Source organism: Theropithecus gelada, chromosome 4, assembly GCF_003255815.1.
Source record: "Theropithecus gelada isolate Dixy chromosome 4, Tgel_1.0, whole genome shotgun sequence".
NCBI lineage: Eukaryota > Metazoa > Chordata > Mammalia > Primates > Cercopithecidae > Theropithecus > Theropithecus gelada.
This window is the reverse complement of record NC_037671.1, coordinates 168,110,895-168,138,301: the sequence shown is the minus strand read 5'-3', so window position 1 is coordinate 168,138,301 and position 27,407 is coordinate 168,110,895. Positions and strand designations below refer to the sequence as shown.

Below are 27,407 nucleotides of genomic sequence, written 5' to 3'. Positions count from 1 at the left end.
CTGATTGATGGTACTGCTCAGGTCAACTATATCCTTATGAATTTTTTGCCTGCTTGATCTAACAATTGCTATGAGAGGGGTGTTGAAGTCTCCAATTATAATAGTGGATATGCCTATGTTTCCTGGAAGTTTCTATCAGTTTTGTCTCATGTATTTTTATGCTCTGCTGTTATGTGCCTATACATTAAAGATTACGTTCCCTTGGTGAATTAATCCCTTCATTATTATGTAATATTCCTGTTTATCTCTGATAATTTTCCTTGTTCAAAGTATGCTTTGTCTGAAATTAATATAGCTAACATCAACTTTATTTTGATTACTGTTAGCATATTCTATCTTTCTTTATCATTTTACTCTTAGCCCAGCTGTGCCTTTATGTTTAAAGTGAGTTTCCTGTAGGAAACATGCATAATATTTTAGTCTTGTTATTTTTACCTACTGTAATAATCTTTGTCTTTTAATTGATGTATTTAGGCTATTGACATTTAAAGTGATTATTGATATAGTTGGATTAATAACTACCATATTTTAACTGCTTTCTATTCATTGCACTGGGCATCTGTTTCTTTTTCTATGCCCCCCCTTTCTGTTTTCTTTGGTTTGAGTATTTTATATGATTCTGCTTTCTCTTCTCTTTTAGAATACTTCTGATTCTTAAAAGTATTTCTTTTTATAATTTTCTATACTATAATCACCTAATAAGTTGTTGCCTTTGTAACATTAAAAAACACTTCTCTAATACCTCACTTAAAAAGAAAAATCAAATATTTTCTTTGATGATTATTTATTCCTTATTCTATGCTCTTCTTTATTTAGTGTAGATCCATGTTTCTGAACTTTATTTTTCTTCTCCTTGAAGAACATCTTTTAATATTTCTTCTAGGGTAGATCTGTGGATGATGAATTCTTTCCATGTTTGCTTGTCTGAGAAAATATTTCTTCTTTACTTTTGAAAGATAATTTCCCTAGATATATAATTCTAGGTTGACGGCTTTTGTCTTTCAATACTCAATACTTTTCCATTCTCCTCTTGCTTGCATGATTTCTGATGAGAAGTATATTATAATTCTTATCCTTGTTCTTCTATAAGTAAAAGGAAGCCCCCCATTCTACCACTCCCCACCACCAGCTTCTTTCAAGATTTTCTCTTTGGCTTTGGTATTTGTAGTTTTTCTTTTAAATATATTTTTAGAATATATTTTATATATGGTAGAAACTTTACACACCCCTATGGATGTTACACTCAGACTGTTTATAATGAAGGCTAAAAATACAAGGGAAAGCCATATAATGCTTTGTGGAAATTTCACAGATTAAAGTAGCTAAAATGGAGGCACTAAAGACTTACTCATTCATAAATGTTTTCAGGTATCCTATAGGAAGGAGAAAGGTAAATTAAATTAAGAGTTACAACTTTTACTCTTTCCTGAGAAAGTGGCAGAAATGATATTTTGGTAGGACTGAATACCAGAAAGATGTTAGGTCTGAGTACATTATTCTTTTTATTTGAATGACTGAGTACTAGTTGACTTCCCTGTTGACCTCAGAACAAGCCAGCCAGCATAATAAAGCCCCCATGTGCTGCTATGAACTCAAATAATCAATTCACAATCAAAGAGAAGTGACACTTACCAGAATGCATTTATTTTAGACAATAGAGAAATGAGCAAGCCCAGGTGTTGAGTCACTGGGAAAAATGAGGACACACAAATCAACACAAATCCAAAGCTGTTTTCATTCCTCAATGTTATCCTTACACCTTAAAAAGTAGAATTCTCTTTTCTTCCATAGTTTTTATATTGTACTTTTATTAGTGTGCAATCACAAACTTGTCTTTCATAAGATTCAGCACTAATGAAACTATTCTAGTCACCATTGGATTCTATTTGTCTCCAGGGCAATAATATAAGACAACTGAGGGTTATTAACATGTAATAAGATCAAAGGCATACTAGTCCTGCTTAGCGGACAGTTGCTTAAAAGAAAACCTTGGTAGACATCATGCCTTGCCTTGTTGTCACACCCAGAGACCAAGTTCTTGACTCTACTGGCATTATCAATATTCTATTTATTTTCATTAAGCAGTGACATGGTGAGTATTTGGATACTGTCTGATATGGTTTAGCTCTGTGTTCCCACCCAAATCTCACCTTGAATTGTAATAATCCCCATGTCTCAAGGGAGGGACCAGGTACAGATAGTTGAATCATAGGGGTAGTTTCCCCCATGCTGTTCTTGTGATAGTAAGTTCTCATGAGATCTGACACTTTTATAAAGGGCCTTTCCCACACCTTTGCTCTGCACTTCTTGCTGCTGCCATGTGAAGAAGAATGTGTTTGCTTACCCTTCCACCATGACTGTAAGTTTCCTGAGGCCTCCCCAGTGCTGCAAAACTGTGAGTCAATTAAATCTCTTTCCTTTATAAATGACTCCATCTTGAATATTTCTTCACAGCAGCATGAGAATGGCCCAACACCACGTGTAAGCTGCCAAGGCTTGGGACTTGCACCCAGTCTGTCACCAAGGTGAATAACAAAAGAAAGACTGCTACCATGGACACCTACTTGATGGCTTATGTGGTGAGCTCCTTGCTACTTGAATACTAGCAAATGCCACACAATAAAGGGCTGATCAATATTAGGCATAAAGCTTCCATACAAGAGCACTGATTATTAACTTTAATGACTGCCTTGAACATTGCAATCCGAGGCAGCATTATTGTCCAAACTCATTAGAAAAGCACAGGGGAACTTGTTTTAAGATATACTTTGGTTTGCAAAGCAAGAGTCAATTTAAGGCCATCTCCCAATATTTGTCTCTTATAAAAGCTACACAGTTAGTTTAAAGATAAAGGAACTTAAAAATAAACTATTAACTTGCAGTGAACTGAGATTGCGCCACTGCACTCCAGCCTGGGTGACAGAGCAAGACTCCATCTCAGAAATAAATAAATAAAATAAATATAAAAATAAATAAATAAACTATTAAAAGTGAACTAAGAAGCTGAATCACTGCCAGCTACATTTCAGTAGTTTGTCCTCACCTCATTTGTATGTGTCAGATATTTCTTCTGCTCCATGATGCCTTCTTCATGGAAAATTCATTCAAAGGCTTACAGTATACAATTTAAAACACGTAGCTCTATTTTCTGTGTGTGGCTATATTGAAGAATTTATTTGGTCACAAGTATACATATGTAACAAACCTGCACGTTATGCACATGTACCCTACAACTTAAAGTATAATAATAATAAATAAATTAAAAAAAAAAAGAATTTATTTGGTCAATTCAAGCAATATCCCTATTAACTTAATATGCTATAAAAATCAAGACTTTCCTTAATTTAGTAATTTTTCGAAGTATACATGGTCAAAATTTTAATTAACAAAAATAATTTAAAAGGTCTTTGAAAGCAATGGTTAGGGAAGGCATATCACTAGTAGTTTTTAATTTTTTCTTTTGAAAAGGGACTTACACCCTCTTCTGATTATCTAATGCTAGATTACACTGGAAATCCTGGCTGGTAACTTATTCTTTTCTATCTGTGTGCAACTGAGTAAATAGCCTCTTGCCTCTTTCCAGTTGTGTTCTAGAAACCATCATTCAAGAGTGGAGTGCCAAATGTGGACAAAGAAAACGGGAGAATTGCAAAGCTAATATTTCTGAAAGATTTATTTTTAACTTTGATAAAAACTTGTCCAGAAATACAAACAAGTATGTTTTGACAAACATTAATTACTCTAGTTCTCAATTATTTTTAAAACTGCAGAAATTCATCTCTGAAGAATTTCAGCTGCCAGTGTGTTGGAGAGACGTGCTCATTACTACACCAAGTCCTAGTTCTCAGCATCTTTAACCCTCATGGATCCATGTTTTTGAAAGCATCCACCACTCATTCACTGATTTATTCCTTTAAAATTTATTGAGCCCCTCTTAGGCAGCAGGCATCATGCCAGACATGGGGGCTCATCTGGTGAATGTCACAGTGCTTGCCCATAAGATTCTAGCCTAGTGGTGGTGCAGGGTGGATGGGTCACAGCAGGGTCAGAAATGCCATGATGGGGTGAATGGAGGGTGCCACTTAAAAGGGGCAAGTGACACTGACTCAGAATGTCAGGGAAAGCTTCTGGATGATGTGACATCTGATCTCAGACTCAAGGTTAGATTGGGACTGGCAGTGAGACCTGGAAGGAAATGGTCGAGGCAAAGAGAACACTGCAAATCCCAGAGGTGAGTTCGTGGAACTAGAAGCAGTTTAGTAGAGCTGAAGTGTGGCGTTCTGGGAAGAGGCAGAGCTTACTGCTGACGAGTTTTGTGTGTCATAAATTACATGACTGTGCAGCATCATACTGTGGTTTTTAAATTCAACCAGACCCTCTCAGTGGTCTGAAATTCCTCTGCTACTCATTTCTCTCTTTAAGCATATGGGTACTTCATAACTTCAAACTTCCATATTTATCCAAAAAGTAGAAACAAACCAAATGTCCATCAATTGATGACACCTGTAACAGGCTCTGTTTGACACCTTCAATAGCCCAGCTACGTGTGTTGCTATTCCAGCCATGCTGTTCCTGTAATGCTTCTAGTCATATACTGCTGGTAGACTTAGGTGATGGTGGCACTCACACAATGCCCTTCTATGACAGTTACACCTGCCCTATGTCATGCTATTTCTCGACTCTGCTAGCTGAGACTTGGAAGAGTATTCTTAAGGACTGTGAGAAGAAGAGGTTAAAGCAGAGAAGAAATTGTACATGATGCCAAGGAGAAGTGGTGCTGCTCTGTCCTGGATGTCAAACAGGAACCACCATTGCTTACCATCTACCCTGGAGAAGAGCACTAAGCTCCCTCACAGTCAGTTGACCACCTCTGTCAAGGAGAGAGTCATGGGCCTGGAAGTTCTTTCTAGCCATCCTCCTCAGGTATGAAAGCAGTGGCACTCAAGATAGCACTTCCATGTCACCCTTGAGATGTGATGCTTATATTAGAAAAGATCTATATGCCAACACAACACATCCCATCTGGTCTGGTAGTACTACCATGTGTCCTGCTACTACTGGCTTTAGAACACAGACAGATGTCACAGCCTTGGGAAAAAAACACAATAAAAATTAAGATTGCTCTTCTTCTGAGTGTACATACTGTGTCTGGTGACTGTCTTTACCTTCCAGCAGATGTGGAATAGCAAGCAAGAGTCTGATGAGTCTGACCTGCTCATTGCCCACTGCAATTTTAGAGAGTCTTGCTCTGTTGCCCAGGGTGGAGTGCAGTGGCACAAGCATAGTACACTACAGCCTCAAGTTCCCGAGCTCAAGCAATCCTCCCACCTCAGCCTCCTGATTAGCTGGGACTATTAGCTAGCTATGTTGCCCACGCTGGGTTTTGAACTCCTGGGCCCAGGTGAGCCTCCTGACTAAGGTTACAGACATGAGCCACCACACCTGGCTACTTTTAAATGGACAGCATCTTATATTAGACTTATGTACTTGGAAGATGCCTTTTTAAAAAGACACCTGTCTTTGTCTGATAGGCAAATAGCACTATTTCAACTTGTATTCATATTAACTATTTCTTTATAATACATTTTCTAAAATTCTTTACATATCTTTAGTTTAAAGTTTAGCATGTGTGGCTAGACACTTTGTGTGGCAAAGGGAGAATAAGGGGAACATGTTTATAGAGGGCACTTGGCCTGATGTGATGGGTCTCTGGCTGCCTGACAATTTCTTTCAAGTTGTTCACTCCTCTAGGGCCTGATCAGATCTCCACAGAGTATAAATGACAATTCCTGGATTTCTCCAGAGGCTGGCAAGAATTTAAGAATGAATTGTCATTTCTTTGTTGCAGTCTTCCAGCAGAGGTAGAAAACGTATGTAAACCTGGCCCTAGGACTCCATTTTCTTTCTTATCCATTTTTTTTTTTTTTTTTTTTTTGCGGCAGAATGTCACAGGGCTAAATTAGTCATTCTAGTTGCAAAATGATTTGTATTTTTACCTGTAAATTTATGCATCATTTTAGTTTACGTAAGATTTTTGTACATAATTCTCAGCTCTATGGATGACTTACACATCTTGTTTTTCTACTGTTGTGTGAGAGTATCACAGCCCAAGGATACGTCATTGTGCAAGAAAAAACAAAAGTGCTACCAGAAAGAAAAAAAATACCCAAACTGGAAAAAATAAACTATTGAAGAGTTTTAAGTAGGAGGATTGACAGGATAAAATTTGCATTTTAAAAAAACTCTCTGGCTGAGACATGAAAATTGGAGGAGAGGCAGTGTATGAAAGCTTGCCAGAAGGGCTAGAGCATCAGGGAGTGTGAAGAATGGGGCCTCCCAAGGAGGCTGAGTAGGAGCAGTGTTACAGGAAATGGGCAAACCAACCACTCTACCAACCAATCACCCAACTAAGCAACCACCCACCCAACCAACCACCCAACCATCCAACAACCCAACCATCCGACCACCCAACCATCCATCCAACCACCCAAGCAACCATCCAACCAACCAACCAATCATCCAAATAACCACCCACCTACCCACCCAGTCATGAAATAATCAGTTCAAAGAAGGATGCTGTAGAAAGGAAAAATGAAAACGGTTTTGGTGGGGAGAGTCGAGGTGGAATATATATTGCAGTGACAGGAGGAGGGCAAAATGTCAATGGCTCCAGGTGCACTGAACTGCTTTGGCTCCCTGACTATGGTTTCCTCTCTGTTGCTTCTAGGCCATCTCCTTTTTCTGCCTGGGACACTTTTATCCTGGACCTTCATAAAGCTAACTCTTATTTACCCTCCAAGAGGCAGCTTACATGTCATTTCCTCTGGGAAGCCTTTTAGGACTCTCTAAGTCTGGGTTAGAGAACCTTCCTGTAGACTCTATTTTTTCTCTTGCAAATAGCAGTTATCAACTGGATGACTATTGCTTTTTAGTTCCCTGTATCCTTCAATAGACTGTAAGCTCCTTGAGGACACAGCTGAAGCTTCTTCCATAGTCTACCTCCTGCACCTGGTAGACACCTGGTAGGCACTCAATAAGTGCTTGTTTGAGAGCGTTAATGAACTTTGTCACCAGTCAAGATGTACCCAGATCTTTCAGAATATTAGAGAATGAGAATTAAAATATTATAATAATAATAAGCCAGTTGCTTATCTTACTTTGAAAATTATTAGGGAAATGGGTCTACTTACATGTACAAAGTCAAAGTTTTATATGGTTATTTTAGATCAAGTTTCTCTTGCCATTTCCATCACATCACAAGCAAATGGTCTTTTGGGCTATAAATTTCTGTTGACTCTTGGGGTATACGCTCATCTCTGCCACAGATAACTCTTCATCGGAATTGTTTACTTTTAACCAGATGTTAATGTGTGCCTCTGTTTGGTGCTGTGGGAGATACAAATGCCTGGGTACTGGTTTCCTCTCAGTTTCTGTCAGCTGTGGAAACCATCTGCTAAAGGTGGGACTGGGCAGGACAGGGGTCCCTGTGAAGAGGCTCACATACATGTATCCTCCCATGCAGCCCACAACAGAATATGTTCTGAGCCTTCAAAATGCTCTCATACTCTCAAAGACACCAAGAAGGCACCCCTGAGGGAAATGAAGAGGTTATGATTTTGCTAATTAATGAATCTTTCCTCTATGTGGAATGGTTTTATTGCCTGAACTGGGTCATCTCTCCTATAGGATGTGAGTCACTCTGGCAAGGAGCGCAGTCTGTGAGGTTTCTGCTACAACTTTATCAGCTTCAGTTGGCAATTTAAATGAATCAGGCAGGTGGGAGAAGAAACAATAAAGCTGAAATTCAATATTGGAGAAATGGATGGCAGGGGTGTCGTAAATATTTTATATGGTTACCACTGAACTAAATGTAAGAGACGTAGGGGTGTGTGTGTATGTGTGTGTGTGTGGTGCGGGGGGTGGGTGCGTGTGTGTATGTGTAATATATATTCATTTTCCCTATTTGCTTGCATTTAAAACTCACTGTTGCAATTTCTCTTATTAATGTCTATCTTAAACATATTTTCTGTGATATTTTATTGATGTAATGTCTAAAGAAAATGTGCTTGGATTAACTCTTAGAATACTGGAGACAAGGAAGCCTTCTTTATTTTCTTTAAGATAATTTCAAGTGCTAATCTTTTTCTTGCTCTAGATAGTGAAGGGAGGGGATTTTGGGGGCAGACTTTGGAGAAAGAGTTAATCAAATAACCACAAAACTTCAACTATTTTTAAAATCCCCTAGCAGAAATCAACAGAAGATTCTAGTAGTGCAGCACAGAGAAGCTGAACCAAGTCTGGAGAATCAGAGAGGGCTTCCCCAAGAAAGAGAGTTAAGTTGAGGCCTCAAAGAGGAGCAGGATTTGAAACTAACACTGGTGCGAGACATGACATGGGGAGAGGTGGGATTTGTTGGTGGCACAAAGAAAGTGAAAGCTTTGAAGTGGACGAAGCTTATTGTTTTTGACAATCAGAGAAGATCACTGTGGCTGAAGCTAGCAAGGAAAAGGGAAGGAGGAATATGATGAGGCCAGAGGTCAGCAGGGGTCAGGTAATGCAGGGCCCCCTAAACCATGTAAAGGAATTTTGGTTCTTATCTTGAGGAGCAATGGGAAGTCATCCACAGTCTTGGAGCAAGGGAGTAGCATGATGACATTTGTTTATAAAAGATCACTCAGGGATCCTTTGGATAGATAGGAGTTGGCGGGGGGGATGCCAGTTCTAGCAGTGGTTGAGGGGAGAGATAACTGAGGCTGGGACCATAGTGTTGGCAGTGGAGATGGAGCAAAGGATAAAGATTCTAAAAGTACATCAGAGGTACAGAAGTCTGAAATTGGTGAACAACTGCCTGGAGTGGGCCTAAAAGAGATGGGTTAAGGATGTCTCATAGATTTCTGGCATGAACGACTAGTTTCAGGATGATGACAAGCGGATGCAGGTTTGTGGGTGGGATGCAGACATCTGGCATGGCATGAGGTTGGTTTGCAATTGCTAAATGAATAGATATGGAGTAGGTTCAGGAGAGAGGTATGGGATGGAGTTCGGAAATGGAGGCATTGCAAACATATGTGGATGGGTTTACCTAGGGAGAGTGGGTAGTAAAACAAGAGGACCTGGAAGTGAGCTCTGAAGAATTCCAACACTGAGGCTTGGGGGGAGTGGAAAGAGCCACTAAATGAGGCTGAGAGGGATCATCTTCAGAATGGAGGGAAAATAAATGGTTACAACACCTAAATCAGAGGAAGAGAACATATCAGGAAGTGGGGGTGTGTTTTAGTATCAAATTGCTGAAGTGTCAATTGAGAAGAGGTCTACAGAGCATTCCATAAATGCAGCAAAAGAGAAGTCACCAGTGACATCAGCCAAAGTTTTGCTAAAGTAATGACAGCTGAAGCCACATTGGCGTGGGTTAATAATAATAATATTAACATAGTACATTCTCTGTGTGATTTACTGTCCTGTGCGTTTTACATATACTAAAGACTAGTATTAGTTTAATGGTAATGCCAATCTGATGAGAGAGTTATTATTATTCCATTCTACAGATGAGAAAACCAAGAAACAGAGAGGTTAAGTGACTTGGCCCAGTTCATATGGCAGAATCAGAATACAGGCTTAGGCAGTCTGGCTCATGAATTCACTCTCTCAACCATTACACCACCTTGTCTCTTAAGCCTTTGCTGTGTGAGAGTAGAGACAATGGAGACAACTCTTTGAAGGCAAGGCACTCAGCTGTGAGTAGGGAAATAGGGAAGCAGCTAGAGGTACAGGGGCTGGTCCTAGAAGAGCAATGTTGTAAGGTGGAGACTGGGACTACAGTGTGTTTAGATGCTGATTGAAAGGATCCAGCAGTGAGAATGAAGTTACAGGAGAATGAAGTGATGAGCACGAATGGGGTCCCAGGAGAGCTGGAAGGGTATGAAGCCAGAGTCCAGAAGGAAGGATTGCTTGCTGAAAGACATAGAGACCGTTTTCCTATTGTCTCAGGAGCTGAAGAGAGGATGGGTGCAGAAATGATGTTTGCAGGGGGAGATTGAAGGAGTCCCTGTTTAGAGTCTTTTATCTTCTCTGTGAAATAAAAGGCCAGGCCATCTGCTGGGAGGACTGGGAGAGTGAGGTGGAGGCAGAGGGAGTGAATACAGATGGCTGGAGAAATCCACAGGAAAATTGCCAAGTAGCATCAAGGGCACAAGCAGCATCACACTGGTGATCTGAGCAGACTATGGGGAAAAGAAGCAGTGGTGTGGGCATGGCTGCAGGGAAGCTAGGGAGTGTGGGAACGATCATAACCACATAAAACATGACTTCAGGGTGGGGCAAGGTTAATAGCACATGGGGAATTCTAGTTGTTCATGTACTCCCAGAATGTCTAAGAACCAGCTGTTGGGGTAGAACAACAAAAAACTCAGAATAATAAATACTGGGGATTGAGACAGATTATATACATAAGCCTTTTCTATACAGATGCAGGTCTAAGAAGTCGATTTGACCAACACCCAAGTGGACATTCTCAGGGGCCAAGGGCAAGACACACTCTCTGTTGTCAGGCTTTCAACTGCCCAGATGGACTTTTCCTTACAAGATGAGAAAATAGTGCATTCTCAGCAACGTGCTTGTACAAATACGCAGATTGGAATAATGGGAAAGTAATGACATTCTCAAATCTCATGGGAAAAGCAGAGCTCCGGAAATAACTTAATATATGAACCATAAGAAAATTTCAGAAAACTATTTAATATTCTTAATAGGTTATGAAGAGCCACACATCCTGTAAAGTAGGACCAAAACTTGTATGAAGAACAGAGGATAAAAAGAAAGTAAAGTAAGGGTGGGGGAAGAGAGAGAGAGAAAAAGAAAATGAGCCTTTCTCCTAGGGTCTCTGCAGGCATTCAGGAATTTTGTTGCCTAGGAGGAAGGAAAGATGTTCTCATTTCCTGAGCATCCCTATGGACTCTTTAATCCTCACAACTCTCTGAGGCAGGCGTTCTTTCCCATTTTAAAGGTGGTAGCAATGAGGCTAAGAGAGGATAAGTAATTTGCTCAAAGACCCCAGGAAGAGGGGAACTAAACAAGGAGCATCTAACTTCAAAGATCTGGACTTCTGCCTTCCAGGGTAAGGTTCATGAGGGAAGAAAGTTGCAGAAAGAGCTAAGCTGAGGCTCTCTGAGGACGGAGTATTCCTAGCGTGTAAACAGAATAATAATGGCCACTGGAACTGAGTGCAAGTTAGGTGCTGAACATTGTATACCCATTTTTCTGATTCTCACAGCAATCCTGCCTGATCACTATCATCATGCTTTTTTTTTTTTTTTTTTTTTAAGATAAGGAAATTGAGGCCCATAGAGATTAAGTGATTTGTTCAAGTATTTGTTTTTTTCCTGCTACTATGACACATTGCCACAGACTTGTGGCTTAAAACAACACACATTCATCGGAGAATTCTACAGGTTAGAAGTATAAAATAGGTCTTATTGAGCTAAAATTAAGGTGTCAGCAGGGCTGAGTTCCTTTCTGGAAGCTCTACGGGGAGAATCCCTTTCCTTGCCTTTTTCCGCTTCTAGAGGGGGTCCTTGTTCCGTGCTCACAGCCCCTTCCTCTGTCTTCAAAGCCAGCAATGGCAGTTCGAGTCCTTTTTCCACTGCATCTTTCTAACTGTCCTTCCGCAGTCATGTCTCTCTGACCACAGTTGTGAATGGCTCTCTACTCTTAAGGGTTCACAGAATTAGACTGGGTCCACCTGGACAAAGCAGGCTAACCTGCCCATCACAAGGTCCTTACCTTAATCACACCTGCAAAGTCCCTTTTAACATGTGCCATGTCAGGGAACATATCCAAAAGTTCTGGGGATTTTAGGATGTGGATATCTTTGGGGGTTTGTGGTGGGCATTATTTTGCCTTCCATACCAAGGTTAAACGTTATTAAAGGGGCTGAGTCCAGAGTTTAATTTAAACTTGGCCAGGAAATCCTGTTGACTCTACCTTCAAAATATATCCAGAATCCTATTAACGCCATTTCTACCACCAGGGTCCACGCCACTTCATCTCTTAGCAGGATTTCTTCTATAGCCTTCCCTTCTCTTCTCCTTGTTCTACCCTTGCCTTCAATCCACTCTTAACACATTTGCCAAAGTGATTCCTTAGAAATGTCTCAGTTCATGTCAAGTCTCTGTCCAAACCTTCCAATGACTCCCAACTTGAATTAAGGGCAGTCTTTTCAGTGGCCTATAACGCTATCCTTCCCTCACCCTAGGAGCTCTGTGCACTCTCCCCCTCACTCTGTTTCCACACACAGTGGCCTTCTGCTTTCCTTGAACACACCAGGCTTATTCCTGGAACCCTGAATGGGAGGGGGTTTACTTCTTTATTCCATGTACTCCAAGACCCTGAAGTAGAAGAGAGGGACATGGCCTGGTTCTGAGATGCCTCTTTCCTTTCTGGTGGGGGAAAGGGAACAAGGATGAATATCTTCTGACTTCACTGCCTGTGCTTGTGCGAGGGGCTTTCCCTGTGGTTGGCAAATCCCTGCTTCCCACTGATCAGTGCTGTGAGGCTGAAGTCCAGGTGCTCACCTCTGCATCGGTGCATATGTGTGAGGTTTGCAGGGGTCTCTGAAGTGTTTCTGCAATGAAGAGCTTCCTTATGTGGGGGATCTGGCTGGCTCCAGCTAGACCTCTTTAACACCCCCTGGTTCCTGTCCAGGGTAGCACACCCCATGGTTTCCTGCTGCTGGAAAACCCTTGCCCAGGAGCCATTCTTTCTTGGGTGGGCTACCATCAAGACAGCTCAACTCCAGCAACCTTCCTCTATGTCAAACCAGATCTACAAGAAACTCTGACACTTACAATGATGGGACCACAGGCCGCTTTACAGCTTCCCCTCCCTCTGCCCTGCCATATCTTTCCAAGACTCTTTTCCTTGCTTAAATAGGAGACATAAGGAAGGCTAACAAGTCAGCTTCCTAAATTCCTGCCTCATCGCTATTATTTACCAGGGATTCCCTTAGAGATTCACACTTGGCTTTGGTCAGTATGGAGAGGCCTTTCCTTCCCCCAATGGCTCCCCTAGATCCAAAACTCAAGACTGCAAAGACCCTGTCCCTCTTCCCCAACTTGGGAAGAGGGTGGGGAAGACGGGCATGATGGAGCATGGATGGACTTGGTGATAGTAAGTGAGAAGAGTCCTTTGTCTGTCTCTTATAAGCCCCAAGAAAGGTAGCTCTCTTCAGAATGTGAGATACTTATTGTTACAGTAGGTAGTTAGTCAGACATGAAAGGGCAGGAGAGCATTCCCCCGCTACCTCCCTACAAACAAGAATGTCAGGCAACCATCAGGTGATGGTCAGTCAGTTGTTGTTAAAACTGCCTCTTTCAAATAATAATTGGTTGCAGTTGGCACCAGGGAAAGGCAGTCTCCCAATGGAGAAAGACACCTAAAGTTCATGATCAACAGCTTCCTGATAAGATCTCAGGAGGTGGGTGAGTGTGCTCAAGCATGCACACGAAGAGGCAAAATGGTGGAGTTTAATTGGTATATGACCTTCTAGGAGCATTCAACGGGTAAGGGAAGAATGCCGCAAGTGAGCATGCACGCAACTCCAATAAACACACTGAGCATGCGGCCCCTGCCAAGTGCTGGTAGGCCACTGTGCATGTGGGCAGCCCACTCCAAGGAAAGAATCAGGGGGAAAGGAACACAAGACCCCGAAAGCATGCCAACACATAAAACACCAAGTCAGAAGGTCAAACTGCACACTTGTTCTCCCAAGTTGCCCACTTGACCCTCTTCCAAGGGTTCTTTACTTCCTTTCATTCATGCTCTAAAGCTTTTAAATAAACTTTCACTCCTGTTCTAAAACTTGCCTCAGTCTCACCCTGCCTTATGCCCCGTGGTCAAATTCTTTCTTCTGAGGAGGCAAGAAATGAGGTTGCTGCAGACCCATATGTATATGCCACCAGTAACATTATCAACTTCATTCATCTTGGACTCGGTTCTCTAATGCCAGAAAATCAGACAAATGTACACAAACCATTACAGATATAAAAGTCAACAGCTATGGTGGAGTGAAAGAGTCAAGTTGAACTGAGAAAAATGTCATCTGCTGGTCAAATAACACATGTCGGCCAGATTTGTTTAACTGGTGAAGAAACATCTGATTAAATGGAAGGAATTGAATGTGGTCTAAAATTTCATTTTCTTAGTAAAGAGGGTACAAATTTTTTCCTAAAAATTTTACTCATTCATAGCTAAATATTCTAAGACTTTAAAATTTGAGTACACTCTTATTTTTATTTTTGAGAACTTTTTCTCTGGCTTACAAATACTGTATGTAAATAAAAAGTAATGTATGTTTCCAGCAGAAACTTGAGATACAAAAACATTTCAACAAGAAGCCAAAAAATCATCCAAAATTGCCCAGTTGAGAGACAATCAAATTTTGTGGAAGATAGAATTCTGACATGAAATAATTTAGAAATGATCGTAAAAGAATGAACACACTTCATTCTGTAAACCAAAAATAAAATCCTAAGCCTCTCAACCAACTGAATGGACCCCCTCTGGGCCAAGGGGACCCTAGAGAAACCTGAAGAATGGAATTCACAGCCATTAGGGGAAGGCAGGTTAGACATGCCTAATTGTACCCTCTCCTTTTTGGAGTTTAGGCATAACCGACCAGGATTAACTTTAAAATAGAGATCATAAGACTAACAAAACAGACACTTCATGGCAATAAGATTCCAAATTTCAACCTGATTTTGATGTAGCATCACATAACAGATGGTAGGTCCTGAAGGAAATAAAACATATCTTAGCCCAAAATATATTTCTTTGACATATTTTGAAATGGCTCTGCAGAGCCATCTTTTGTGGGGGATCTTTGCATTTGTAGAGAGTCTCCATTAATACAGCCAGGACATTCCTGGATCCAGGATAGATTAACCAAGAGCCTGATGCCTTTTAGGGTCTGAAAAGAGACATTTACCATCCATTCTCTCTGAAGGCTGCCACCTATGAGGCTTCATCTACATAACAAGAAACTTGGTCTCCACAATCTCCTTTATCTTAACTCAAGCATTTATTTCTACTGACTTAAAGTCTTTAGACAAAGCTTAACTCTTTCAAACAACTCCCAATCAGAAAAATCTTTGAATCCACCTATGACTTGTAACCACCCACTACTTCTTTGAGACATCCTGCCTTTTAAAGTCAAACCAATGCATACCTTACATGTATAGATTCACATCTTTGCTTGTAACTTCTGTCCCTCTAAAATGTATAAAATCAAACTGTAACCCAACAGTCTTGGGCACACTTTCTCAGGACCTCTTGATACTGTTCTCTGGGCTATGCTCACTCATGTTTGCTCAGAATAAACCTCTTTAAATATTTTACAGAGTTTGCTTTTTCCATTAACAATTCTGATTTTACTTTGCTTTATTTTCTGAGTTGGAAAGTTATTCGATGAACACATTTGGGAAATGAGATTTGGAATATGGAATTTGTTTAAAACCACTAGGGCCCAGAGACAACAGACATCTCTATTTTGCCTTAAATACACTCACAGCAGTTGACAAGGAATATTTATACTTAAGTGGAAACACCCAGGATCCATTTCGTCCCCTTCACTAACGCCTACTTGTTCTTGATGTGTCCTGGGTTGAGAGATCAACATGTGTTATACATGGCTTCTGACATCTCACATGGGCTCCGATTGAATGAGAAACCCCTGAAGGAGGGGAGAATAGCCAGGGGCTGGAAGAAGACTCCTCAGGACAGAGACTACTCTTAAAGTCTTGAGGATGTACATTTCCTAGGGTCTGAGTTGGTTTCCTCTTTCTGTATCTTGCAGATTGAAAGGCAGAGCAATGAGAAGCAGCAGAACTGCAGAGAGACAAGGATTCCAGGTGCTTGGAAGTGAGGGTGGAGGCAGCCTGGGAAAAGATTCAGCCCCAGACGACTGCACCAGGTGGAGCAAAGATGTCTTCTCTTTTATAAATGTCAACCAGAAGGCAACAAGAGTCAGGAGTCCATGATTTTACAGCTCCCCGTTGTTACCCAGTACCCCTGTAAGATTTCCTAATCATTCTTTTATAATTAAAAAATATATATTTTCATATCCTTTAGAGTTGTTTATGACTACTAAAATTGTTTTTGATTTTGTGCAAATGATCCAGAATGAGTAAAAAGAAAACATTTATGGTAACTAAAATTCTCAAGCCTTGAAAAGAAAACATTACTGTTTATACTACTATTTGTTGAGGAGCATTTCAGAACTGATAAATAGCAAATATAGGTATTTTTTTTTTACTGTGAGTCAGGCATTGTTCTATGGGCTTTATATGCAGTAACAGTGTCTTTCCAACTACGAGGTACATTCTGTCCTCCTCCCTGTTTTACTTCTGAGAAAGCTAAAGTCTAGAAATGTTTCCAACCCAGAAAGTGGCCTCAGCTACCAGGCTTGGCTGGTTCTTATGTATTTCTTCTCAACAAAATAAAAAACTCAGTATGTTCATTCATGGAGTTACTCTTCACACAGCAAGGGCAGTGGAGGGTCCAGTTAACAGACTACAATCTGGAGCTACACACTGGGGCTTGTACCGTAGTTCTGGCAACAGTCCAGTGGCTCATCCTGGGCAAGTCATGTACTCTCTCTAAACTTCAGCATGCTTCCCTGTAAAAATGGGCAAGATATCATGCCTATCTTTAAGGACTGTTTGGGCAACTAAATAATATTTGAACTGAACTTGGCACAGTGTCTGGCTCAAAGGAGTGGTACCCATTATGATTCCTGATACTTAAACTCTTACATCAGACACCAAGGAGACCTCCGTATGTATCCAGAATGCTATAAATAAGGGTCCTCTCAATGATTGGGGAAAATCTCACAAACAGGTGCAGAGAAATGCGTGTTGGGGGGGATGATGATCAGGGGAGTGTCCAGGAAAGGAGTTAAGAGCTCCCCACAAATGGACAGGTGATGTTTGGGCTGGGGGAAAGAGAAACGTGGCAAAGAGGCAGAAGTCGTCATAGAAGGAGATGGGATGGCCTTTAGATGCTAAGCCTGGGGAGGACTGCAACGGGGCTAGGAAACAGAGCCACCAAGAATAGGAGCTCAATGGGAACCAGTCAATGGGGAAAGTCCAGGTCCCTCACTTTCTCTACTCTCACTATCCAAACCTGGGAAGAGAATAGATTCAGATGAGGAGGGCCAGCTGAGTCTAACTGGACAGTAAGTTAGAGTCCCAGCAAAACAGCCAGCCAGCCTGGCCAGCAGCCCCTGAGGTATAGATTTAGCTCAACCTTACTCAATATTGCACAGACCATCTACTTCTTTTATAATTAGCATGTGATGAGAGGAATGCTTTCTTTCATCTTGGCATGGGGCTCTGGAATGTCCAGTTACAACCCTGGTATGCTATCAAAAGATTTCATATCCCAAACCTTTGGCTGTTGTGTCACTGGTATGTTGGCCCTAACATAGTCTGAAAGGAAGCAAAAGCCAGTACCCTTTTGATAACAATTAAAATCTTGGATTTACATAATGTGACATGACGTGAGGGCCATTGTTTAGCTTTTGGCATAGTTATGAATGCCCAGGGCAGAACACCAAAGGAAAAAGTCTACTTTGAATGCTTTCTCAGAACAAATCTGAGAGAATTCACTGGTTAATGTAAATACATGTCCAAACAAGTACTGGTTTGCTTAGGGAGTACGCAGAGCTGGCAAGCCTCACTTGGCACACAGAGCATGAGTAATGCTTCATTTTCATGAGGGATCTTGGGGGTCTATAATGAGGACTATGTGGCATTTCCCATGTGTCTCTTTGGAACGTGGACTGATTCTACCCACAACGGAAGACAGGCCATCAGAAAGTACATAGTTCCTGAAATCTCTGGGGCTCTACAAGATGCAGATAATTTAATAGCATATAAATGAATTTGCAGAAATATACCCAGAGTTCCCAGAGTAAAGAACTTGCCTTTTCCACAGGTAAGCAAATAGGAGTGCAAAGTAATGAGACCGTATTTGGGGTAGGGGTGGGAAGTAAGACTGATTTTTAAACTATGGCTATAGGCAGTTCCAGGTATGTTTTAAACATCGTGGCATCCCTGGAATAATTGTGCAGCCTCCCTACTTGACTCTTCTGAAAGATAACACTCCTTTGAATGTAAGTTCATATGTATAAAGCACATAAATCCATTTTTAAGACATAACTTTAGTCATATTGCAGGTATGAGTTCTGATCATTTGGACATTTTCTATCAGAGAAACTTAAGGTTTAGGATGAGGGAAAAAGCTTAGAAAGTAATTAGGAAAACAAACACTTCCCTAGTCCTTGCAAGTGGTCTTTACTAGTTGAAGGAGGGGCCAATGGGAGGAGCTTATTTATTTATCTATTTATTTATTTATTTTTGAGACACAGTCTTGTTTTGTTGCCCAGGGTGGAGTGCAGTTGCGCGATCTCGGCTTGCTGCAACTTCTGCCTCCTGGGTTCAAGAGATTCTTGCGCCTCAGCCTCCCGAGTAGGTGGGATTACAGATGCCCACCACCACACCTGGCTAATTTTTTATATTTTTAGTAGAGATGGGGTTTCACCATGTTGGCAAGACTGGTCTTGAACTCCTGGTCTCAAGTGATCTGTCTGCCTGGGCCTCCCAAAGTGCTGGGACTACAAGCGTGAGCCACCACGCCCAGCTGGGAGGACCACATGGTCGTAAAGCTCCTCCCAGCTGGACGCGGTGGCTTATGCTTGTCCATATGGACATCCTCTGGATGTCTCCTTATATCCAGCCAGAGGGTGTGACTTCCTGAAGCAAATCTTTCTGCTCAGATTTGGGGCATCATGTGATTATGCAAAGTGTGTCATGTACTGTAGCATCCTTTATTTTATATTTCAACTCCAGCTGGAGCAAGATGCTCCATGGAGATAGGGCCTCCCAAAGAGCTCTAGGATTTGGGGGGATTAAGTACAGTTGAGGGGTGTTTGGGAGAACATTATCCAGTCCTTCAGGCTTAAAGGAGGGGATGGTGACCCAGAACTCAGGACAGAAGAGTCCCAAGAGGCAGAAATGCTGGCAGGAGGGAACTCCTCTGTGCGTGTTAATATGTCAAAGAGGACTTGGAATTATAAAGAGAAATAAGAAATTCTCTATGTTAAGATAAATAATTTTTGAAGTGTTAAAAACCTGATAAGAACTGAAATTAATGTGAGGTAGACTCGCCAGGCAAAAATTCTTTTATCAGATAAATTTGGCACCTCGCACTTCGATCTGAACTGTGCACAATAGATCAAATGAAGATTTCTTGTGTTTTATTTACCCCAATATTTAAAAACAGAACAGTTTAATGCATTCTCCATGTAACAGCTAATTCTGGAGTATGTTTTAAATGGACCGAGGAAAATGTACAATTTTCACTTGTTTCCTAGTAAGTTTAAAGTCATTGCTCTAAGAGGTCACTTCTGTTCTCATCTGTGTTTGCTGCAACTCCCCTTCCCCCCAACAAAAGCAACAACAAAATCCCAAAGCAAAAAAGCCCTTAAGCAATAAAACCGGTGTCCAAGAAAAACATTTAGTTTGAAAAAGAGTTGAAAAATGTAGCCTTGGAAGAACCACTGCTTACATGGGATTGTTCAACAAATTCCTGTTGTGTGAGGTTTGGCATATACTTTCTAAAAATATAAGCATCTGGGGAAACGAGACAAAGCACAGGTCTTGGACCAAATGAGGCACACAGTGTGAATCTGTTAGTGATTATATCCGTAATGAAATATGTGCCCAAATTTAGCAGTGCAGAACCTAATACAATAAGAAAGCCCAGCAGGCATGGTCCTTACCATAATATATAGCCAACAGAGAAGGTACATATGGCGGTGAGTCCGCTGCTCCTGCTGGGATACTGATGGTGCGATGTCCTCATCTCGATTAATATAAAGGGCAGAACCGTGGTGTGCTGGAAAATAACAGAGACTAGGTGACACAGATTCTTATCATTGTCTCTCTGTAGTTGTTTTTTCTCCGGTAGGAGAATGCACACTATAAATTCCTAGGAAAGCGTCAGGCAGAAAGAAGTCTACGGCTCGCCAAAGAAGTAGAATGGACATAAAACCACATAGTGCCTTGATTGCTCCATTAATATTTTTCTTCTGTATCTTAATTTTTGAAATTTTATGGTATTTTTTGCTCATTACAGAGAATTTTGATAACATAGAAAAATGTCGAAGAAAAAACTGGAACAAAAGAAAGGAGTAACAATAACCACTGTTAACATTTTGGTGTATGTCCCATTTTTTCTTTCCCTGTTCATATTACTTATACATAGTTAATATCATACTGTGTGTGCAATTTTGTTTTGGATTTTTATCATAATATTGCAGCATGAGAATTTTTGATACGGCATTTTAGAAATTCTTCTAGAAAATCGGTCTTGACCATAGCTTTGGAGAACTCCATTATATGGCTATACCAAGATTTATTTAACCAATTCTTGTTCCTGGATATCAAGATGTAAAAGATTTTCAACCTTTCATTTATTAAAAACATCATGATGAACATCTTTCATAGAACTCTTTGTCTGAATGTTAAATTATGTTTTTGTTGTCAAAGGCTATACAGATTTTAAGGCTGTTGATAAATAATGCCAAATTATGTGTGCGCGAGCAGCAGGTTAGCAAGCAACGCCAAATTAGCTTTCAGAAAGGGTGTGCCAGTTTGGACCAGCAGTGCATGAATTTAGATATGATGTCTGAAGGCAGAATTCCAAGAAGCTGAGTAGAACATCTTTTTGTTTTTCTGATCCAGTGGTTACTCTAGACACTAAGTTTATTGGAACAGGATGGAGATGAAATTTATCCCATCTATAGGTAAGAAGAAAGGAAACTAAAATTCTTAAACCTTTCAAATGTTCAGATGCCCTCGGTTTTGAAATTTAGTGGACAAATATGAGGAACAAAGAGTTTCTAAGATAAAACTGGCTCAGGATATATATTTACCTTCCAATATTGGAGACCTTCTCAAGAGTATAAAGATGGCAGAACTGAAAACTGACCCATCAGCAGTTTTAAATTCTATTTAGTACTTCCTAAATAGCCGTGAAAGAATCATTGCCTTGCTCTTCCTGTATTATTTGTGTATTCAAGGCAAAGGCAGGAAATTGAATATTATGATTTTCAAAGTCTAATAAGTATTTTAGTAAAATGGAACCAGGTGGCAAGTGGGCCTTGGCAGGCAAAAGGCATGTTGGGGATATCTAAATGAATATCTTTGGAGCAACCTGTTGTTTATATTCTTAGAAAAAAATAGAAAGGCATGATTTTTAAGAAATATTAAGACAGTGGACAATCTTTGCTTTAAACATTCTCCTTTAGATAACTGTGCTGACTGCCAATATATTAGTAATTAGAGTGTGGCATTCTGAGAAAATCAGGTGAGTGATTCCACAGTTGGGTAGCTTTATATTTATCTTTTATCTTCCTCATTACTATTTTTTAAAAACAATATAATTAGCTCTGAAGAAAGTCATGCGAGCCAATGTATATGTGTGCTAATACAGAGACAGTATGCATTTTAAAGATTGATTGATTTTTCATTATAGTTACCTCAGATGACATCCGCCTGGAATGTCGCCAACAGTTTGAGATGGCAACAGTAGTTTTACAATGGTGCATTCATGTAAAATTCAAATGTACACCTGGCAATAAGGCTATGTCTTATCAAATCTTACACAGAAGAAAAATACCTGCAGATCAAACCTTTATACTGATGATAATGCTGACCCTGAGGGCCTGTGTGGGTTATAAATGACAATGACATTACTTTTGGATCACTGATATTAATACATTTCTTAAGTTCTACCCTTCATTCATTGCTCCAAATAAGTAGAAAATCCTCCATTTTTTAATAAATAAATATTGGTTGTATAAATAACCAATCAGAATATGCTTATTCAGTTGTCATTATTTTATCAAGGAAAGTGATAAAATGTATGCCTATCTTCCAGATAGGACATCTGATAGTTGCTGATGATCAGATGTATCTGGGAAAATCAGCATGTACTGTAATCATTCCAGGAAGAAAATCAATTTGAAAAAGGAATATCTTTCTAGATCACTTCATCATTGGCGTCATCACCACTAAACAGGAGCAACTTGTCCCATCAGTGACATAACCACAGACAAAAGATCTTTTTGTGGCTAGCTGCGTATGTGCAGGTTTGTCCAGTGACAAATCTTAGTAGGTTTTTCTATGTCAAGGTAATAGCTTATCATTTGGAATTTTCATGCACTAAAGACTGTGGATCTCCCTCTCTAGAAATTTATAATGTAAGTTATGCTTATTTATACATAGTATATATTAACAAACATAAATTAGTGTAAAATATTTGCTGCAAATATAAACGTTGCCTTACAGTTAACTAAAGTTTTGTGAACTAAAAGAATGGTAAAAAACTACGAATGGTCCTGCTGAATAAGTAACCTTTAGCAGTTGAGTTATAACTTAAAATCCATAGCAGCAAGAGAGATAATTATTTTAGAACTACAGGTACGTGAAATCCAGTTCCAATCCATTCTCAGGCAATACTCTGCTTCAATGACTTAAGAACCAGAAGGGAAATATTTAACTCCAGTTAAAATCATCATCGCATAAGAACAGCACTCTTACATTTTGCTCACTGTGGTATCTGCAGCACTTAGAAAAGAGCATGGCACAAGAGAGGTACTCAGTCAACGTTTTTTCACATAATTTAATCTTCAAACCAACATCCTATATGGATATTAACAACTCTATTCCGTAGATGGGGCAAAAAAGGCTCAGAAAGGTTAATTATTTTGCCTAAGATCACAGAGCTAGTAGGTCTAGAGGTAGGATAGAAAACCAGTTCTGGGCCGGGCGCAGTGGCTCACGCCTGTAATCTCAGCACTTTGGGAGGCCGAGGCGGGCGGATCACAAGGTCAGGAGATCGAGACCACGGTGAAACCCCGTCTCTACTACAAATACAAAAACTTAGCCGGGCGCGGTGGCGGGCACCTGTAGTCCCAGCTACTCAGGAAGCTGAGGCAGGAGAATGGCGTGAACCCGGGCGGCGGAGCTTGCAGCGAGCCGAGATCGCGCCACTGCGCTCCAGCCGGGGGGACAGAGCGAGACTCCGTCTCAAAAAAAAAAAAAAAAAAGAAAACCAGTTCTGTATGCCTCCAGATCTCATGCTCTTTCTTTCTGCATTAGAATTATATTTTTACAAGATATCACAGTTGAATAATGTTTGAATCAATAAACCTGTAGGAGTGCATAATTGCAGATCACTTACATTATCTCCCAACGGATTGGAATTAGTTTTTGGTTGGGCCTCAAAACAAATAAAAAGGTCTTCACTGTAAAAAATGATTTTTGCTAAATATGTTTTTCCTGTGGTACATTATCATATCAATAATAATAAACAATAACATTAGCTAGCATAGAGTCAGAACTTTTTTTAACTTTTATTTTAGATTTGGGGGTACATGTGAAGGTTTGTTATATAGGTAACCACACGTCATGGGGGTTCGTTGTACATACTATCTCATCACCCAGGTTTTAAGCCCAGTACCCAATCATTATCTTTTCTGCTTCTCTCCTTCCTCCCAACCTCCCCCCTCAAGTAGACCCCAGTGTCTGTTGTTTCTTTCTTTATGTTCATAAATTCTTATCATTTAGCTTCCATTTATAAGTGAGAACATGCAGTGTTTGGTTTTCTGTTCCTGCATTAGTTTACTAAGGATAACAGTCTCCAGCTGCATCCATGTTCCTGCAAAAGATGTGATCTCATTTTTTTTATGGCTGCATAGTATTCTGTGATATACAAGTACCACATTTTCTTTATCCAATCTGTCACTGATGGGCATTTAGGTTGATTCCATGTCTTTGCTATTGTGAGTGGTGCTGCAATGAACATTTGTGCGCATATACCTTTATGGTAGAATGATTTCTATTCTTCTGGGTATGTACCCAGTGATGGGATTGCTGGGTCTAATGGTAGTTCTACTTTTATCTCTTTGAGGAGTTGTCATGCTGTTTTTGACAATGGGCTGGATTACACTCCCACCAACAGTGTATAAGTGTTCCCTTTTCTTTGCAACCTCACCAGGATCTGTTACTTTTTGAAAGTCAGAACTTTCTAGTGGTATGATGACACTTACAGACGGCTGGAAGTGAACTGAAGCATGATCTGTTTCTGTTTCCCCAAACACAAATACCATTTACAACTTATAGTATTTTCAGGTAGATGTAGATCCATCTTGGATAAATGAGAAGGTTACAAAGTCTGGTCACCAGAGGTGGCTCTTGGCTCTTAAGAATTCTTTGGACTGTTCTCTGCAGTACGTTGTCAACAGAACAATTCCCCAGGAGCTGAGTTAAAAACAAGGCTTGACTTGTTTGAAGGACTAGGTAAAATGAAGCATTGACAGCCCAAGGAGTAAACCTTTGGTCTTCCATATAAACTCCAACGTAGAAAGTACTGGTCTAGGATATCAGTGGTGAACCTATCCCAAGCTCTATCATCCATTTTAGCTAGTTTTAATGAGGAGCTATAATTTGGAAGATTGTGTCCAAAAACCAAGCCTAAATCTATCCTGATTTGTTGCATCATTTGTGTTTTTCTTAATGGGGTCTTGGTGGGTCCCCCGTGATGCAGCGGAGTGAACTGACTCCACTGCCATGGATGCTGTGAACCGACCGGCCTCCCGTGTCAAAGGTCTGTCTGCAGAAGAGATCCACAAGGGGGTGTCACCTCCACACGGAGCAGTCCTCACACCTGAGATAGGGCTGGATTCACTCAAGGACCCATGATTAATTCTGATGTGAAGACCCTGAAGCAGATGGGACAAGAAAAAGGGCTTTTGCAGAAGAGGCTCAAAGGAAGACAGCAGTGTAATGAAGTGGAAAGATTAGGAGGCTGGCCTCTGAGATCTAGTTCTGATTTTGTCCTTGCTCACTCTCAGACTCACAGGTTTTCACACGTGTGTGAAGCTTAGTATTATTCTTTGTAAAATGAGGTAGTTGGATTAAATTAGGCTTCTCATGAAGAGCTAAGGAGTTTTGCTATAACACATGCTAGAGCTGACCCACATATGCTTTAGGGACAGTAGACACAGTGCCAGGGCCCATGAAAATGCCTTAGTTTCTTTTAGAATCAGAAGAAAAAATGAACTTTCAGAGTTGAAGATTATATTCATCTGTATACCAATGCCATCATAAAACATCATATACATATACTTACACACATACACACGAATGTAAGAAGGGACTCACTAACACAAAGTGCTTAAAATCTACAAAAGCCACACTGTGGCCCTGTTCATGCTACTTGATTTTTTTTTTTAAAGTTCTCAACCAATTCACATTTTTCTTAAATAAATGTACTTAAAGAAAAACTGTATGTAAACTCTCATAAATGGAATATCATTTGCCATAAATAGAAAATAACCACAAAACCAAATACAATAAAAATGAATTAATCTTAATAAATATTTGTTAGATTATTTTGAGGCCTGCCCTATCTGTGTTAAATAAGGACGTTAGTAAATACTAGAGGGGCATTAAAGATATACTGGCGTAAGGCTGGACACAATGGCTCATGCCTGTTATCCCAGCAGTTTGGGAGGCTGAGGCGGGTGGATCACCTGAGGTCAGGGGTTCGAGACCAGCCTGGTCAACATGGTGAAATCCTGTCTCTACTAAAAATACAAAAATTAGCCAGTCGTGGTGGCAGGCGCCTGTAACCCTAGCTAGTTGGGATGCTGAGGCAGGAGAATCACTTGAATCTGGGAGGCAGAGGTTGCAGTGAGCCAAGATCGCGCCATCGTACTCCAGCGTGGGTGACAGAGCAAGACTCAGTCTCAAAAAAAAAGAAAAGAAAAGAAAAGAAAAAAGATATTCTGGCATAAAAGAGAGACTCTCCTAAACAGAATGAGAAGGACTGAAAGATAATTCAGAGGGAATAAACTTTTCAGTATGTAATTCAATATTATTCAATGTCAGGTCCCTGTGCTACATAAATTATCTTGCAAAACACCAGAGCTATACAGTCTGCATACTGGGGTATACTGGAATAGATTATTTATAAGTTGTAGTTGTACCTTCTAACTACTAGATTATTTGATTTATGAATCAAATGTCCCTTCACCAGGAAACTGGAAAGATGGATGAGTTGGAAGTTTAGGTTCTGACAGAAGAATGTAACGGTATTAAAGGAAAAAAGTTCACATTACACAAGAAGGATCTGGACTGGCTCCTGGGGAAAATTTTGGACTATCTGTGATGGCAATGAGTGACCTATAAACTACAGAGAAGTTTTGGAATAACCTTCGCTGTGGATTAATAGAAGGACAAAAATTATGCTGCACGATGGTATAAATCCAGGCAAGTCAGATGGATGAATTAGGGGGCCTCTCAAGATTATTTTAGATCTGTAGAATTGAGGGTTATAATCAGAGTGTACAACAGAAAAATTAATAGGCAATATTTGAAGACTATGTTCAACTGCTATTTCTCTCATCTTTCTCCTTCTCTCCAAAATATTTTTTAGTAGGAGGGTACTACTCCCATATCATATGAACACCAGGCAAAAATCGTTTCTTCCTCAGAAGTAAAACCAGCTTTTGAACGTGAGGTGTGGCCAACCTCATTGGGTCATAAAAGACCTGGCAATCCCGTCCGCTATTGGCACCTGTAGGATACAGGCAGGCCTCTGGAAGTGTTTGCACAGTTAGGTGTGCATCAAATCGCTAGATGAGCTTATTCTTGCCTTCATGTTTTCTAATACCCCAATGACAACTTTGGATCTTAAATAAAAAGATGGCAGTGTGCATGTGCCTGTGTGTTGCACGCTTAATAAAGACATGCATATCTTTGCAATCTACATATCTTTGTGTTACTGTGCACCTGTATTCTTATGAGCACCTAGACTGCAGGCAGGGCCAGCGATGTGACTGGACTTGCCTTTGAAGATGGGATAAGGAAGGTCCAGTAAGTTTACAGCTATATTGTATATAACAATAATATGAAAAACTATCCTAAGATACAAAAAGTGTGCACTCTAGATTGTAACTTGAATATTTTGTTTATTTTTTCCTGTTTCCTCTCACCTTGCATAGAACAAAAGGGTATTAAAAATGAGAAAATTTTTATCCTGAAATAAAGCAAGAGGAAATTTCCAGATTTGAAAATAAAGCCCCATTGCATTAGTAAAACATGATCTAAAACAACAGAAAGGGAACATGGGCAAAACTGAGAAAAATCACCAAACTCTGACTGATCGTAATCTTTGGCGAAGCTTCTAGGCTTCCCAAATAAGTCAAATGTTTGAAGAATACAGGAAAACGCAGCATTAGTGAGGGCATGAGGAGAATCAGCGTGGATCTTCCCTTGGGGCCA

At 40.3% G+C, this 27,407-nt stretch overlaps 1 protein-coding gene across 4 annotated transcripts in view; it reads right to left on the bottom strand.

Moving 5' to 3' along the window:
• AIG1 (androgen induced 1) overlaps nucleotides 1-27,407 on the bottom strand; it is a 277,790-nt gene that overhangs the window by 33,797 nt on the left and 216,586 nt on the right. For all 4 annotated transcript variants that reach the window (XM_025383421.1, XM_025383419.1, XM_025383417.1 and 1 more), the window contains exon 4: nucleotides 19,835-19,950. In XM_025383421.1, the coding sequence (XP_025239206.1) occupies nucleotides 19,835-19,950 (116 nt within the window). The remainder of the gene's footprint in view (nucleotides 1-19,834; nucleotides 19,951-27,407) is intronic.